We start from the raw sequence: 17,280 nt of genomic DNA on the forward strand, positions 1-17,280 counted from the left end.
ACTACAGGCACATGCCACCACGCCCAGCTAATTTTTTGAATTTTTAGTAGAGACGGGGTTTCAGTGTTAGCCAGAATGGTCCCTCTCTCCTGACCTCATGATCCCCCCACCTTGGCCTCCCAAAGTGCTGGGATTACAGGCATGAGCCAATCGTGCCCAGCAAACATGTGATTTTTTTTCCTTTTCTGAGATGGGGTTTCACCATATTGGCCAGGATGGTCTCGATCTCCTGACCTCCACCCACCTTGGCCTCCCACAGGTGGGATTACAGGCATGAGCCACTGTGCCCAGCCTTATTTTTTTTTTTTAATGTAAAGCATTTATGTCGATAAATCTCTCCTTTAGCAGTGCTTTTACTACATCCTATAAATTTTGGTATGTTGTATTTTTCTTTTTAGCTTCCCTTGTGATTCCTTCTTTACTCATTGGTTGTGTTAATTTCCACAATGGAGGCTTGATTTGTTGTTCAATGATCCCATCTCAGGTTTGCCGATTCTTTCTTCTACCTGCTCATACCAGCTGCTGAACCCCTCTAGTGAATATTTCATTTATTATACTTTTCTCCTCCAGAATTTCTTTTTATAATGCCTAGCTCTGTTGATATTCTGATTTTGTTCATTTATCATTTTCCTGATTTCCTTTCTTTGTTCATGCTTTCATGTAGTTCTTTGGACCTATTTGAGTTGTTTTAAAGTATTTGTCTAGTTTCATGTCCTTCATTAGGACAATATCTGTCAGTTAATTTTGATCTTTTGAATGGGCGTTATTTTCCTCTTCCTTTGAATGGCCTGCAATTCTTTTCTTGGAAATTGGGTATTCACTATTATAATATGGTAACTCTAGGTATGAGATTCTTTCTTTTTCTCCTGGTTTTCTGGATCATTTATTGTTTATTGTTAAAAGCTGTTATCCATTTGTTTTCAGAGTTTTCCAAACTTATTTTTACAAAAGATGATTCCTTTTGTGTGTGATCACTGAAGTCTCTCTTTTATGTCATGTTCAGCTATTTTGACATAAATTCCCTTGAATGCCAGGGGCTATCCTAGATTATACAAATTGGCTTCATGCCAGGTAATCCTTCAATACTTACTTTGGCCTGCTTTTGAGCGTAAGGACTAGAGCAAGGTGAAAGCTTAGGTCTTAGAACTTTCTGGGCAAGTGTTTTCCCTGGGCATCCATGTCACATTTTAAATCCCTCCTGTATATGTAACTGTTCCCAAAAGTCTTACCCCAGATTCTCCACTGGGCCTTAGTTGTTCTATTTTATGTTTCTACTCATCACCTTTTGCCCCAGACGCCTGTGGTTCTTTGCAGTTTTTATAAGCAGTGCCCACCCTTCCAGTTAGGCAAAACAAAAATGTGACCTTGGGTCAGTCCTTCAGGTATCCCCACATGGGTTAGAAAAAAAATGTACACAGTAATTTGCAAAAAAAAAAAAGTCTACTCTGTTTTCCAAGGGAGGAAACTGGACTTCTGCTGCTTCAGGACTGACACAGTGCAGGGAGGAGTTGGGGCAAGAGCTAGTAAAAATGTCACAAAATTTTCCTACCATTCTGAAGATGACTGGGCATTCTTTTGGTTGCTGTAAACCTCTGCATTTTCCAAAGCTCCAACAAAGTTTGTTCAGACAGCTGCTACTCAGTTTTTAATGTTTTGATGGAGAAACAAAAGCTTGCAGCTTATAAGTCCACCCACTTTGCTGATGTCACTCAGGTCAATTATGTTTTATTCCTCCCTATAATCTCCCTATAATTCTAGTATTATAACAAGACCTTGAATAGAGTATGTTTATTAAGTATGGTGATTAAATTTTGGTTAGTCAAAATTAGAAAAATGTCAGTGGTCTCAAAATTCTCCTCAATCTGATCATTTCATTTAAAGGCAACATTAATGAATATATTTTCTTTCAATTTCTTCTAAATTAATCTATCTTGCCTATTTTTGGTGGCTGTGACAACAGTCACTACAGAGTGAAACTTTTATAAGTCTGTTTTAAGAAATGAAAGTTTCCAAAATATTACATGATATTTATTGGCTTCTGCCAGTTTCCTACTTTGTAGCAGCCTATGTTCTTGTAACCTGTCTTCAGTTGTGGCACAGGGTAGAAGTTAAATACATAAATCAAAAATAACATGTCTTGCAAATATTTGATTATTCTTCCCTATATAGGGTCAACATTAAAGTAACTTTCTGGTACCACACTCTTTATATAGTGTAAGTGTTCATTTTGTTCATTTAACAAGGGTATTATCACTAACGCTTATTTTATTATTTTAGGATTTTCATTAAGCCAATTCATACCCAGTTTCTACAAATGCAAATCAAGTCAGTCATCTAAAATCTTATTATTTCTTCCCAACTAAAGGATCTGGAGTCTTCTATTCCCATCAAGACTCAATTTATGGCAGTGCAAACCTGGGCCAGACTGGGTATAAAATGACAAAAGCACATTTATATTCTTAAAAATTTCTGCAGATTGCATAGAAAGTTCTCAGATTTGTAAAAGTTTAATTCTTTGCATGTTAATTTTGTTAAATCTGCAATATAAACCAGCTGCACATCTTATGCTATCTGACCTCCTAGGTTGAAGGTCAGGGTTTGCTTTAAGCAAAACTGAGATAACTATAATGTAAAGTGGCCTACTGGAATGCCCGCTTTTATCAATCTGCAGAGGTGTATCTATCTCTAGGTCTTAATTTCAAGGTTTACTTGCCCTCTTCCTTAGACTTTACTGGGATTAAAGGGAATGGAAATGTATTCCCTGCTTAAGCCTTATAAAAAGGAAACTGTAGCCCCAGAAATTATTTTGCTTTGAGAGTATGTAGATGAAATAAGTATTTTTAAATGTCTTGATTAAATAAAGCATTCTATGATGTGACTGTCAGCTTAGTGAGTAGGCTAAGGATACACCTGTGCTTCTCTTTTTTATGCTCACATTTTTTTCATGTCATCATTATTTTCAGTTTCACGGAGGAATACAATGATTGTTTCTCTAGGAATTTAGTTTGTTTTTAGCTAATATTCCTTTAATGCTTTTGTTTAAGACAAGCCTTTCAAAATTGTAATAAATAAGTTATGCAGATTTAACTTTGGTTAAATTACTATTTCCCTTCCTTGAAGAACTTCAAGGCCTCTGAGAGGCAGGGAGAATGACTTCCGTTCTTATCAGTACTACTATTATTTCTATTAGGTCAACTTTTCCCTTTCTACTTTGCACTAAGGTTGCAACCAGATGACTAAATGATTTTACTGTTCATAACATGCTCCAGAGGCTCAGCTATGAAAAGGAACCCTGTAACAACATTAAATACTGTATGAAATTATCCTGTATTAGACTCTCCTTTGAGATGTAACAAAATATTTTATATGAGTATTAATTTGTTTAAAATAATCCATTCTATTCTAAGGCTCATTTTGTTCATAATTTTCAGTTTTAAAAATCCCTTTTCTCTACTGTTCAACCAACTCTGGTTAATATCAGGGACCAAAAAAGTTTGAAAAATATTTACCTTATGAGCTATATGAGCACATTCAAGGAATAGAATTTTAAGGTATTTTGATAATAGTTGAATAACAAGAGCTAAATATATTCACAGATGAAAAGTTTTGATCAATTTTTCTTTGGACTTTCCTCAGGAACTAGTATTTAGAATAACCATGAATTAAAGGAATCTTCTAAGTATTTTTATCACATATATATAAATAGCAAGAGAAAAATCTTTTGAGTTTTAAAAAAAGGGGATAAAAGTGATAAAAAAGGAAAAGCAGGAATGTTAATACATTTGACTTTACTTACCTTGCAAGTATTCTACTGTCCTGTTAGAACAAACCACTGACGGTTAAAAAGTAACATTAGTTACATCATAGTGTATTAGGTGGAATACGCTAATTTCTCTCTTGTAAAACAGTCTGGAGGTGGAGAGTCCAGGCCAATTATGGTGTTTCTTCAACGAGGTTGTGCAGGGACCAAGATCCTTCTGTGGTTTTCTTCCAAATAGTGTGCTGCCTCCTCTGCAGGATCCAGGATGGCTCACCACCAGATCCACATTCCAAGCAACAGGATAGAGAAAGGGGCAAAAAAAAGATCATGCCATTTTGAAGGACACACATCATTTCCCCTCACATTCCATTGCCCAGAGCAGTCATACCTGCACCGGAGACTGGGAAATGTAGTCTTTATTCTAGGAGGCAAACCCAACTGAAAAATCAAAGGTTCTATCATTATGTGAAAAGGAAAGAATGGATATTGAGGGAAAGTTGGTGCTCACTGCATATCTTAGATATTTGTATAGAAATTCAAACTTGAAAATCATTCTACTGGGAATATGACAGGAGTGACTAGCTGACAAATATCAGCTATTCCGGGTTTTCATTTATAAAGGATTAGTTTACTTCCTTTGTTTATCCACCAAAAGCAATGAAATGCAAAACATTTTCTGAATGAGTTCCAAGGTATGTTTTATTGGTATAAAACCAAAATAAGATGATGTAATTCTCTGGTCTACCAGTTAGCTATATAGACCTAGATGAAAAAAAAAAAGGTTTTTAAGGAAAAAAGTAAAACATTTTACTTATAATAAAATACTGATTGGTCTTGTCAATTTATCTGACCAAAACAAAAATAGTTCTTTAATTTTTGTCAAGTAAGTAAAAAGTAATATTATCACAACTTCTGAAAAAATTCATAAAATTGAAAAGCAAAGAAAAATTTCTTAAGCCATCAATATATTTTTCTCCTTTACTATAGGAGAAAAAAAGGTATTCATCATTCTGCTAAAAGACATCACCTAACATTGCAAGGGTTACTCAGGGAATGTCTTAAATCTCTATCATACTGATGAATCCCCTTTCGCTCTTCCGATGGAGGAAGACTATTTAAGGTCACATTACTCAGCAGCTACATGATCTGGTGCAACACAAGCAAAACTATAATCACTCTGCTTGTGCCTGATGCAAAAGCTCTCAACTCCTAGTCTGTGTTATGTCCAAAGTTGTCCTTCCTCTAATATATTAAAAACTACCTTCGTGTGATCTTAGAGCATCGATCAAAGCTACAAAACAGGTGTATCTTATTTTTGTTTGAAATACACATAGACCGAGTTTCCATTTTCTCAAAAAGGCAGAACCCAAAAGTTGTATTTTATGAAAGCCACTTTAAAGATGGCTTTATTTAGATGACCCCAGATGTATGAGCGCCATTATGGTTGTATAGCTATGAAACAGATCATCATCTTTTACCTCATTACATTTCCTCAATATAAAGTTCCCAGTGACTATCCGATCACATCCAATTTCTCCATTTCCAAAGAAGCCGAATAAGGGCACACTAGGAAAATACTTTCTAAATGCATCAGCCTCAACATTCCCCTTGGCTCTGTAATACTGAAAGCCCCTGCCAACACATGCAAACATGAAGCCAATGGTGTTCTGCTCTGGAATGTTGGCCGCTTTGAGGCGCTGCATCGCAGCCTCAGCAGTCTTCTCATCATTGACGTCCTCGCTGAGGAGCACAGTAGCACTCTGGATTCGGTGTCCACTAAATGACAGTCCAACCACACCAGTGGCATCAATATCCAGAGGGTTCCTGAAAAATTAAGTTAGAAAAGTGGCAATATCTCATGGAACATTAAAATTTTTAAGTATAAAAGCAAAATCCTTCTGATTCACTGATGGGAGTCTGCTGCCTTTAGCAGCCTATGGTCAGTCTGAGCCTTTAGCACCCTCACAGGTGAGTAAAATACCGTTAAAAGTTATTTAAATTAATACATAAAAAATGCACAAGGCAGATCAAGAGAAGCCACCATTTTTTTTCAGTCACAAATACAAAAGGGCAATGCACATCCATAACAATTGCTGAAACCCATATTCAGTTATTAGAAGGTAGCTTCCTTACCTTTCTGACTTCCTTAAAAGGAACCTTATAATTTTATTAATATACACAAAGATGTCCATTAAATGAAGACTTTTGCTATTATTTGCACTGTTAATGTCTTTTTCCCCCACTTCAGCTGTCAAATTCTGAAAGAGGGTATATTAAAAATATAATAATGGAGGGTGATTTTATTTTTTTAGAGACAAGGTTCTGTCAGGCTGACGTGCAGTGGCACAAGCATAGCTCACTACAGCCTCAAACTCCTGGAATAAAGCAATCCTCCTGCCTGAGTCTCTCAAGTAGCTGGGACTACAGATACATGTCACCACACCTGGATAATCTGTAAATATTTTGTAAAGATTGGGTATCACTATGTTGCTCAGGCTGGTCTCAAACTCCTGGGCTCAAGTAATCCTCCTGCCTCAGCCTCCCAAAGTTCTGGGATTACAGGGATGAGCCACTGTGCCCAGTCTTAGAGGATAATTTAAAAACCTCTTAACTCTGCAAGTTTTAGCTTTATGTCTAGTCCACTAGAAAATGTGATTTTTTTTGTCTTGTTTATTGCTTTGAGTCTAGAGTTCAGCTTAATTTGATGGTTAAAAACTCATGCTTTCTGTATTTGCCTAGTATTTTTTAAAAAATGAAGTATTTTATCCTTACAAAAGAAAATGCAACATTGATAAGAGTTATAAAGCATAATATAGTGAACATCCACTAGGGGAGAAACAAGTATGTTACATTTCTATCATGGTTCCAACATCTGAATCTGTAAAATGGGCAAGATTCACTGGATCAGTGAGAAACTAAGACTCAAAAAAGGGTAAGTAACTAAGATAATAAAGCTAGCTAGTAGTAAAATGAGTTTCTGAGGGGCAAAATCCATCTTCTGAAGTCCTCTGCTGCTTTTAAAACTTTATCACATTTATCAGATTTCCTCTTTGGTACACAATTGTTAATACACTTGTCAATCTTGCCTCAAAGAATGATTCACCTTCCTTTTGGGGCCCTGGGTCAGTTGGGTTATCTGGACTTTATTAAAATGGAGCACTCATTTACTCAATGGTTTGTCTTACCCACTCACTGACAGAATATGAAGGCCACATTAAAATTAATGAGTCATGTGAAGAGTAATGATGGGGGGGGTGTTTCTCATATTAGGTATAAAAAGTAGATGATATACAAATAGCTACACTAACAAGCTAGTGCCTCAGATGTTCTAAGTTTGAGTGAGATATCTGCATTTCAAAGGTACACTGTATGTTGAATCACCATTGCCCTATTGATATACAATTTAAAAGTTAATAGTAAAGACACAGGAAAAATTAGGCAAGAGGGGAAATAACTTAGCCACCAAGAATTTGGTGTATGTATGCCCGAAACCCAGTGTTTGATATCCTACTGCCTGGAATTCAAAGTACTTGGCTTTCCTCTCTTCCTCCTCCCTGGCAGTCCAGGGACCTCTACTCCAGGGACCTCAACTTTAACTATTTTCCTAGGTCTATTCTGGGCAGAGACTACCAGAAGAGAAACTGTAACTAGGATGACTTACATTATTCTTATGGATACTGACCTCCAATAGTCTGACATGGGGACATAGAGTGTCCCCATGTCACCACTCTAGGATGCGAATATTAAACAGAGTGGGAAACAAATGCTAGTCTTTACAAGCATTGAGGGTGGGACAGGGTCTCATTTTCCTGTTAGAAACCAATGACATTTATGTCCACCTAACTGGTTCAAACTCAAAATGGTATGTACTTTCATGCAAGATGGAAAGGAAGTAATGGCTTCCAAGACAGAACAGCAAATATTTTTATCTTTGAAAGCAAGAGCCTTAGTAACAAAAATCAAAGTTCCACAATTTTTGATCTTGAAAAAGCCTTTCAAAAGATCTAATACAGAATTTCCAAAAATCAGTAGGACTTGCAAGATGCTCTGTGGACAAAAGGTTTTGTGACCAAATAGATTTGGGAACTGTCACAGGTAATACTATTCCCCTTCCAGATTTCCAAAGCATGGAGCATATTAAAGGCTCTGAGAAGTTCTGCCATAAAGATACACTTTAACCATGTGTTTCCTTTAAAGGAGGAAACTAGAGAGGAAGTGACATATTGAGGTCACACAGAGTACCACACCTGTCAAAGGAAAGATCAATGGGCAATGGCAACATCAGTTTTAGGGAGAATGTGAGTCCAACTAAGAAGTTCTTAAAGGACAATGTATTTAAAAATGTAATTCTCCAACCATAAGCAGAGTTATGTTGAATAAGCCCCTTAACCAATGTCCACTGCAAAATGGAATAAACTTAGGGGTTCACAATTCTTAACAATTCTTTAAGCATGTTTTTAAAATTGTGAACCCCAAAGTGACAAAACCTGAGACCATTTCCCTTCATTCACAGAGGAAATCAGAAGCACACAAGACATACTTTTCAGAAGTCAGTGATGACAGGTTGTCCACCTGGCCTCCAGCCAAGATGATATTCATATCACTGAAAGTGCTGACTACTTGCTGCAGAAAATTATTGGCTCCCACCTTACAGCAATTATAACCAAAGACAAGGACCACACGAAGTTCAGGGTTATCTAAAAGACCTGCAGAGAAACAAGGGCAACAGTTAAAGACAGCCATAAAACAGAAATTATTCTATACATGTTACAAAATGAAATGTTACTGTTAATGACTTGCACTCCCTGGTAAGGGCAATTTAGTGGCTTAAGCTATCAAGTTTTCCATTTTTTTACATTTTTAAAATCTTATTTTATATCTTCTTTGATCTTGTCACGTTTTCCATTCTTTACAAACATTATGCAAAATCTTAATTACAATTTTTTTCTATTAAAAAAACTAAATGGCTATTTGGACTAAGAAATAATACAATCAACACAAATAACAAAGCAGCTATGTACTGAGCAGCAACCCTCGGTGGACCAAGGTGCAAGCTGCCTCCTGGTTAGGAACAAAAGGAAACACTGGTTTACACAGAGCTGGGGTAGCAGTGAGAATTTAAAGACTTTTTTTTAAAGGAGAGAAAAGGTGCTAACCACCTATAGTGTGGTGAATAGTGCCCCCTGCCCCTCCAAAAGGTATATCCACATCAAATCTCTGAAACCTAGACATGTAGGCTTATTTGGAAAAAGAATTTTTGCAGATGTAATTAAGGATATTTTTAATTTTTTTGTAGAGATGGGGTCTCACTATGTTACTCAGTAAGGATATTGCAATGAAATCATCTGGCTTATCCAGATGGGCCCTAAATCGAGTGACAGTGTCCTCATAATGAAAGATTAACAATGGAGAGACAGAGAAGAAAAGGCAGTGTGACCACAGAGGCAGAAACTGAAGCTGTGAAGAAACAAAAAAAAACAGACTCTCCCCTAGAGCCTTCCGAGGTAGCACTACCCCTACTGCCATCTCAATTTCAGACTTCTGGCCTCCTGAACTGTGCAGAATAAATTTCTGGTTTTAGGCCACCAAATTTGGGGAACTTTGTTACAGCAGCCTCAGGAAACTACTATATCACTGAAATACAGGCTTTATTCACTTCCTCCAGGGAAGCCAGTGAATTAGCCTTTAAAAGTTCCTTCCAAAGCAGGAAAATGTTCAATTCTGTGACAAGGACTAAAAGCTGCTACCACCAGGAGGAGGCAGAGTGTAACAGAGACAGCCTACTCGCTCTGGCCTCAGCTCCCAGGTTTCACAGGAGCCTCTGGCAGCTTATTTACAGACTATCGATTTGATTTTTTTTTTTTAAGTTCAGGGATACATGTACATGTGATTTGTTACATAGGGAAATGTGTGTCATGGGGTTTGTTGTGCAAATTATTTCATCACCCAGGTAATAAGCCCAGTATCCATTAGTTGTTTTTCTTGATCCTCTCCCTCCTCCCACCCTCCACCCTCTGGTAGGCCCCAGTATCTGTTGTGCTCCTCTTTGTGTCCATGTATTTTCATCATTTAGCTCCCACTATAAGTGAGAACATGCAGTCTTTGGTTTTCTGTCTCTGTGTAGGTTTGCTAATGATAATGGCCTCCAGCTCCATTCGTGTCCCTGCAAAAGACATGTTCTCATTCTTTTTTTTATGGCTTCACAGTATTCCATGGCATATATGTACCATTTTTCTTTGTCCAGTTTATCACTGATGGGCATTCAGGTTGATTCCATGTCTTTGCTATTGTGAATAGTGTTGCAATGAACATACATGTGCATGTGTCTTTATAACAGAATAATTTATATTCCTTTGAGTATATACCCAGTAATGGGACTGCTGGGTCGAATGGTATTTCTGTCTTTAGGTCTTTGAGAAATCACCACACTGTCTTCCACGATGGTTAAACTAATTTATACTTCCACCAACAGTGTTTAAGCATTTCTTTTTCTCCACAAACTAGCCAGCATCTGTTATTTTTTTACTTTTTACTAGCCATTCTAACTAGTGTGGGATGGAATTGCATTGTGGTTTTGATTTGCATTTCTCTAATGATCAGTGATGTAGAGCTTTTTTTCATCATTGTCGGCCACATGTATGTCTTCTGCCAGCATTACCAAACAGAGGTGCTTTGGGGACAGGAAAATGAATCCAATACCTAACACACTGCTTCCATTTAATTTGACCACATGACTTCTACCTTGACAGACCTAAGGCAGTTACATTAAGGAAACAAAGGGTATGCAGATTCATGAATGACCAACTGCTAACACCAAACAATGACCTATTCTGGGAAACTGCCTCTGGTCTATTTCCAATTCTCTACACAATAAATTACTGATTTGGACAGTAAAAAGAGTATTACTTTCATGACATCATATACCCCAAACCATTACTAAAGGATCTTTCTTCTCTTATAGACTACCCCACGAAATTTTGAGAGAATATATTTTCTTCTTTAGAACAAATTTTCAGACTTAGAAGAGGCCTGTGAGATCAACAGTCCAGTTTTATTTTACAAACAATGACGACCAATGACAGAGAACTCACTACCCCAGGACAATATAATGACAGACTCTACATTAAAACCCACACACATCTCCTGACACTGAGGGATTTAGGTTTTAGAAACCTTATGACTTCTAGATCTCAACCTTTCCTACTGTTTTCTAAGCTCTAGATGCTCTTTTACAATTGTCTACTCAACATCTTATCTGAATATTCTAAAGGCACCACTCCCATTCATTTAACAAACACGTACCCAAAGTAAAGGAGAATAAAAAAAATCTCGGGACCTCCAAACTCCTTATGCCAAAGGGAAAGTTAAGCCTAGAGGCTGAGTCAAGTGAAGCCCCATCCTCACCCCAAATTAACAGCTGCTACTTCACAACCCTGTGTTGTTGCATTCTACATTAGCCAGACTTACCCCACACACACTCCCACCACCCCGCCAGGAAATGCAAAAGGCTTTAGGCATTGCCAGATGAGTGTTTCCACAAGTCATTCATAAGGAAAATCTCTGCTGGCCTCAAACCTTTAAATACATCCTCCCATAAAACAAGGACATGTCAATTGTAACTTTAGGACTGCAATCTGTTCAACTCCACACTGATAACATTCATTACAAGCTTATCTTCCCAGATGCTGCACAAAAACAAGATGAGATCAGTAATTCATCCACCTACTCTGAGACGCACAACTGGTTCTTCCTTTCTTCAAAAGGTTTACCTTATCCTCTGTAAAATATAAATTTACTGGACTAAAATCTCACAGGAATGTAACCATTCACCTTGGGCCTATCCTTCCCCTTCCTTCTTTCCCTCCTTTAGAAACATGTATTGAAAACCTCTTCAGAGTACATGGCCACTCATTTGTGACTAGTGTTTTCCCTGGATAAACCCTCAACCTCCGGCTCAGTAAACCTCGAATGATTTAGATTTTTGCCTCAGTCACACATTTTGTTTAAAACCATCTTCTCCAGTGGGTTTACTCTCAGTGAAAGAACATTTCCCCCTCCCCACAAACCCCAGAAAGTGGAATCACTTTCCCCTACCCCAATTTAGTGAACAAACCCACCTTAGCCAAGACTGGCTGCCTGATAGAGCGGATGGCTCTGCATTTAACCCACAGACTAGCTGGTGCTACCAGAAGATAACAGAGGGAAGGTACAACTCCAACTCCTTGCCACTCAAAATTTAAAGGCCTAAGATAGGAGGGAAGAGAAAGGAGCAGTGCCAATTTTTCCTGAAAGGTTCTGGGTTCCCTCCAATTCATAGGTAAAGGGTCATCAAGGACCCAGTGTTCTGGGCCACCTGCCATTGCATCTGACTACAGATTTTATTCTAGAATTTTCCAAAAGTTGATACATTAGCAGGGACGCACCACAACTATTAAAAAACAATTCCAGGACAGTATTTATAATGCACTTCATAAAGTGTAACCTCCTGGTGAACCTTCCAAGATGATAAACTGGTTACAAAATGTAACCTCAGTTAACAGAATAGATTGACCTGCCATGTAGGAATGGTAACTAGTATTCAAGTTAACTACTGCAGGTGTCTACCAAGAGATGTCTTTAGTTTTGGAATAGTATGAAACTGTTCTTTCCAGTAATAATCCTGTTAGGTACATTTAGCAAAGAATTACCAGAATTACTAGGAATTTTTCATCCACCAAGCCCCCACTCTCCTCCCTGGCTATAAATCCCCACCTGTGGTTGGCGCATCTGGAGTTGAGCCTGATCTCCCTCCCCAGTGCAAAACCCCGTCACAGTGGTCTCTTTAAAAGGTGTCAGCATCGCTTTTTCTTTAACACTACCTTCCTGCCACTTCTGCTTTCCCAGGGGCTGGGCAACTTTCAAGCAGAACAAGTTCAATCCCTTGAGCTTCAGTACTAATTCTCTCTGCTTCACATCTGGTATTGCCATGACCCCTCAAGATTCTCTATGAGGTCTGCAGGTAACTTTAAAACTTTGTCCTTCTTCAGATTTTTTTGGAATCTGACTTAAGTCATGAAAGTTCCATTTTTAACCCTCTTGGTGGCTGGCAGAATTCAAGAGGAGTAATTAAAGGATCAAAAAGCAGGGAGCAGAAAGAACCTGAACAATCAAGTACATCACCAGACTACCAATCTCATAACAAATACTTTAGTACAGAGCGCTGTTCTAAGTACATTATAGAAATTAACTTATTTAATGCCTGTAACAACGTGTTATGTACTGTTTTACTCCTAAAGAATCTGTGTGAGGATTTGATACTTTCAAAATGCATTAGTCAATGTATAATACAGCTGCACTAGCCACAAACCCATATGACACCACTGCCACCTCCCTCATTCTCAACACCCAACATCTCATCAGTCACCAACCACATCCTGTCCATTCAGCCCCAAACTTCATCTTGAATCCAACCTCTTCTCTTCAACTCCTCACCACTGCCCTGCTCCAAGCTGCCATCTCCTCTTTCCTCAGCCACAATACCCTGTTTCTCCTGCATCTACTTTTTTAAAAAAGTATTTTAACTGAAAAATATTAAAGGCATATATTTCTCATGTACAACATGGTGTTCTGAAATATATATACACTATTGAATGGCTAAATTAAGCTAGTCCTGCATCCACTCTTGTACTCTAAAATGATCACCACACCATAGTAAGAGTGGTATTTTCAAAAGATCTATCAAATTTTGCCACTCCTGTGTTTAGAAACCTGCTTCCTGCTGCACTTCCCTCAAATACTTTTGATCTGTGGTCAGCTGAATCCATGAATGCAGAACCCACGGATATGGAAGGCCAACTATACCTAAAATTAGGACACAAGATAGCAAATGAAAGAATGGAGATGGCCATTTTAAGCTGGGAAAAGCTTCAATTTCCAGAAGAAAATGATGCCTTTGAATAAGCCAAAACCGCTGACATCAAGCAGCTCAGGAAAGGACACCTATAAGAAAGCTTCACAGAGCCCAATCATTTTGGAGTTGTTTTTCCTTCCAGTTTTCTCCTTCCTATACTTGGCACTATAATACAAATATGATCTAACAAATACAATAATTTTATCATAAAAGGGGGTCTCCTGCTCAAGATTTCGGCTTTCTTATAAACTAACAAAATTAGGGTCCTAGCTTCAACCAGTACAATATCAGGGCCTCATCAAAGACTCCCAGGAAGCTCAGGGGGCGGGGGAGGGGGAACAGAAGACAGAGTACTGCCCAGGGAAGAGTCATGTCACCTCTCTGGACAAAAAAGGCAGCACAGAGAAGGTTTGGCCATATGACCTTTAGCGGCAGCACTGAATCACAAGGAAAAACAAGTATCTCTAATGGGGTTTGATTTTTCCCAATTTCTTCTCCCAATCCTGCTCCTCCTGTCCCAGTGTTCCCATTTCTGGTCTCTGTACCACCATCACCCCGTCTCCTAGGATCAAAACTCAAAAGTAATTACTGAGGCCCCAGTTTCCCTTCTCTTTCACATCTTATCATTTGTTAATTTCCTCCAATTCATTCCCCACTCCTCATGCCCTAGTGTTATTTCTTGCCTGGACTCTTGCAGAGAACTCCTAAGTGGTCTCCCATTTCCACTGTCTCCCCACACAGGAGGGCCACATTCACTTCTGTTCAATGACATCTGAGTAACAGTTGCCATAGTCTGGAACTAAGCCCAGACTCTTTAGCCTGGCCTCACTGCACCCCACCCTTTGTTCCCATGATCTCCTTGCACATACCCTTTGCTTTCAAAACAATTACTATTTCTCCAACATACTCTGGGATTTCCTGGCTCTGTGCCTGTGTTTCTGTATTCCTTTAGCAAGTGCTATTACTCATCTGTATCTCATATGCGTTCCATCCTTCAAGGGCTTAAATACCACCTGCTCCAGAAAGCCTTCTTGATCCCTCCCACTGGCAGAAACCCTACGGCAATCTACCCATTCTGCTCTCACAGCACACCTCACATGCTCACTGGGTTATGATACAGTCAAGCACCACGTAACACTTCAGTTAAGGACAGCCAGGCGTGGTGACGCACACAGTAAGCATATACAACAGTGGTGCCAGAAGATTAATACAGCTACAAAATTCCTACTGTCTCGCGTGTAGCACAAAGCATTACTCAAATGTCTGTGGGGATGCTGTTGTCAACAAGCTTACTGCAGTGCCAGGCGTATAAAGGTATAGCACATACAGTCATGCACAATGCATCATACTTGATGACAATGAATGACTATGTTACTGGCTTAGATTTACTATCCTACACTTTTTATTGTGATTTTAGAGATTACTCCTCCTACTAATTAAAAAAAAAAAGCTAACTGTAAAACAGCCTCAGGCAGGGTCCTTCAGAAGGCATTCCAGAAGAAGGCACTGTTGTCATAGGAGATGACCGCTCCATGCATATTACTACCCCGAAGACCTTCCAGTGGGACGAGATGCAGTGGTGGAAGACAGTGATGTTGATGGTCTTGACCCTGTACAGACCTAGGCTAATGTGTGTGTGTCTTAGTTTTTAACAAAAAGCTTAAAAAGTTAAAAAAATAAATTAAGGATATAAGAAAACTTTTTATCTAGCTGTACAATGTGTTTGTGTTTTAAGCTAAGGGTTATTACAGAAGAGTTTAAGAGCTAAAAAAAAAAAAGCAAATATTTAAAAAGTAAAAAAGTTACAGTAAGCTATGGTTAATTTAATATTGAAGAAATTTTTTTTTCTTTTTTTTGAGACAGAGTCTCACTGTCACCCAGGCTGGAGTGCAATGGCGCAATCTTGGCTCACCGCAACCTCCACCTCCTGGGTTCAAGCAATTCTCCTGCCTCAGCCTCCTAAGTGGCTGGGACTACAGGCACGTGCCACCACACCTGGCTAATTTTTGCATTTTTAGTAGAGATGGGGTTTCACAACGTTGGCCAGGCTGGTCTCAAACTCCTGACCCTCAAGTGATCCACCTACCTCGGCCTCCCAAAGTGCTAGGATTACAGGCTTGAGCCACTGTGCCTGGCCAAACAAAAATTTTTAAATTAATTTAGTGTAGTCTAAGCATACAGTGTTTACAAACTGTACTCCACAGGGCTATACAGCGCTAGGCCTTTACATTCACTTACCACTCACTGACTCAGCCAGACCAACTTCTGGTCTTGCAAATCTCATTCATGTTAAGTGCCCTAGAGAGGTATACTGTATGTCATATCTTGTTTTCCCTGTGTCTTTTTAATGTTTAGATATGTTCAGATGCACCAATACTTACAATTGTGTTACAACTGCCTATAGTACTCAGTACAGTAACATCCTGTCCAGGTTTGTGCCTGGGGCAACAGGCTATACCGCACAGCCTAGGTATAGTAGGCTGTACATCTAGGTCTGCGTAAGTACTATGACGTTTGCATAACAACAACATCACCTAAAGATGCATTTCTCAGAACTCATCCCCTTCACTGAGCAACACATGACCGTATATGTATCCTTCATACCTTTTCTGGAATGTCACTGAGACAGAATCTGCATCCAGTTATGATACCTTTAACATGCTGAAAAAAAAATTTTTTTTTTTGAGACAGGGTCTCACTCTGTCGCCCAGGCTACAGTAGAGTGGCATGATTTCAGCTCATGGCAACCTCCGCCTCTTGGGCTCAAGCAATCCTCCCACCTCAGCCCCCTAAATAGCTGAGACTACAGGTGCATGCCACCATGCTTGGCTAGTTTTTTAGGTTTTTTTTGTAGAAATGAGGTCTCACTATATTCTCCAGGCTGGCCGCCTCAACTTCCCAAAGCACTGAAATTATAGGCATGAGCCACCATACCCAGCCTGAATAAAACAAATGTAGGATTTCTACGTTATGAGCCAACTGAATACAGACAGCCATCTCATCAACAGCAACACATTTGTCATCTTCCTTCCTTACACTAAATTTGCTGCTGTGAATCTTTTCAGAATCTGGGCTAAGTTGCCCTGGACTGGCTTACTCCAAGGCCTTCAAAGGCACTTGATGCGTTTACAGACAGACTGCCAGGCAACATGCAAATGGCTCTCAAACCAACATGTCTGACCACAGCCTTCCTTTGAGCTTCAGACCTACTATTTTCTAACATCTAGTTTGTTGAACTTTGTTAGCTCCTGCTAGCCTACCAATATCAAGTCTCACTATGTTATGACAAGATCACATAAGGTCAGTACATAGCCACATCTGCTCCTAAAATTCATTTTGCCTTTACACTTAACAAAGGGTCAATTTTAAAGGCACTATCTGACCTCTTTCCAAAGGAGGTTTGGCATTCTTAATTTAGGATAGCTTTAAAATTTCTGCTAACTCTGCTATTTACATACCCTAAGAGCCTTAACTCTCTACTGCCATTAAAGTTCAGTTTCCTCATCGAAAATATTCCATAAATAATTCTATGTGGCAAAGCTGTGAAGGTGAGAAGTGCAGCGCAGCACAATACCTGGCATACAGTACCTCCATAAACACTGGCCATCATTGTCACTTCAAGCCAAGACAC

The 17,280-nt window shown here is 38.9% G+C and overlaps 1 protein-coding gene across 2 annotated transcripts in view; it reads right to left on the reverse strand.

The window, feature by feature from the left end:
- Positions 1 to 639: 639 nt before the first annotated feature.
- The window catches only part of FBXO22 (F-box protein 22), a 31,598-nt gene continuing 14,957 nt past the window's right edge, over positions 640 to 17,280 (reverse strand). For both annotated transcript variants that reach the window (XM_078333974.1, XM_002753359.6), the window contains 2 exons: positions 8,301 to 8,466; positions 640 to 5,584 (listed from right to left, as the gene is read on the reverse strand). In XM_078333974.1, coding sequence (XP_078190100.1) covers positions 5,167 to 5,584; positions 8,301 to 8,466 — 584 coding nt within the window. In that variant the 3' untranslated portion in view covers positions 640 to 5,166. The remainder of the gene's footprint in view (positions 5,585 to 8,300; positions 8,467 to 17,280) is intronic.

The sequence above is a fragment of the Callithrix jacchus genome, chromosome 8 (genome assembly GCF_049354715.1).
Source record: "Callithrix jacchus isolate 240 chromosome 8, calJac240_pri, whole genome shotgun sequence".
In the NCBI taxonomy this organism is placed as follows: Eukaryota; Metazoa; Chordata; class Mammalia; order Primates; family Cebidae; genus Callithrix; species Callithrix jacchus.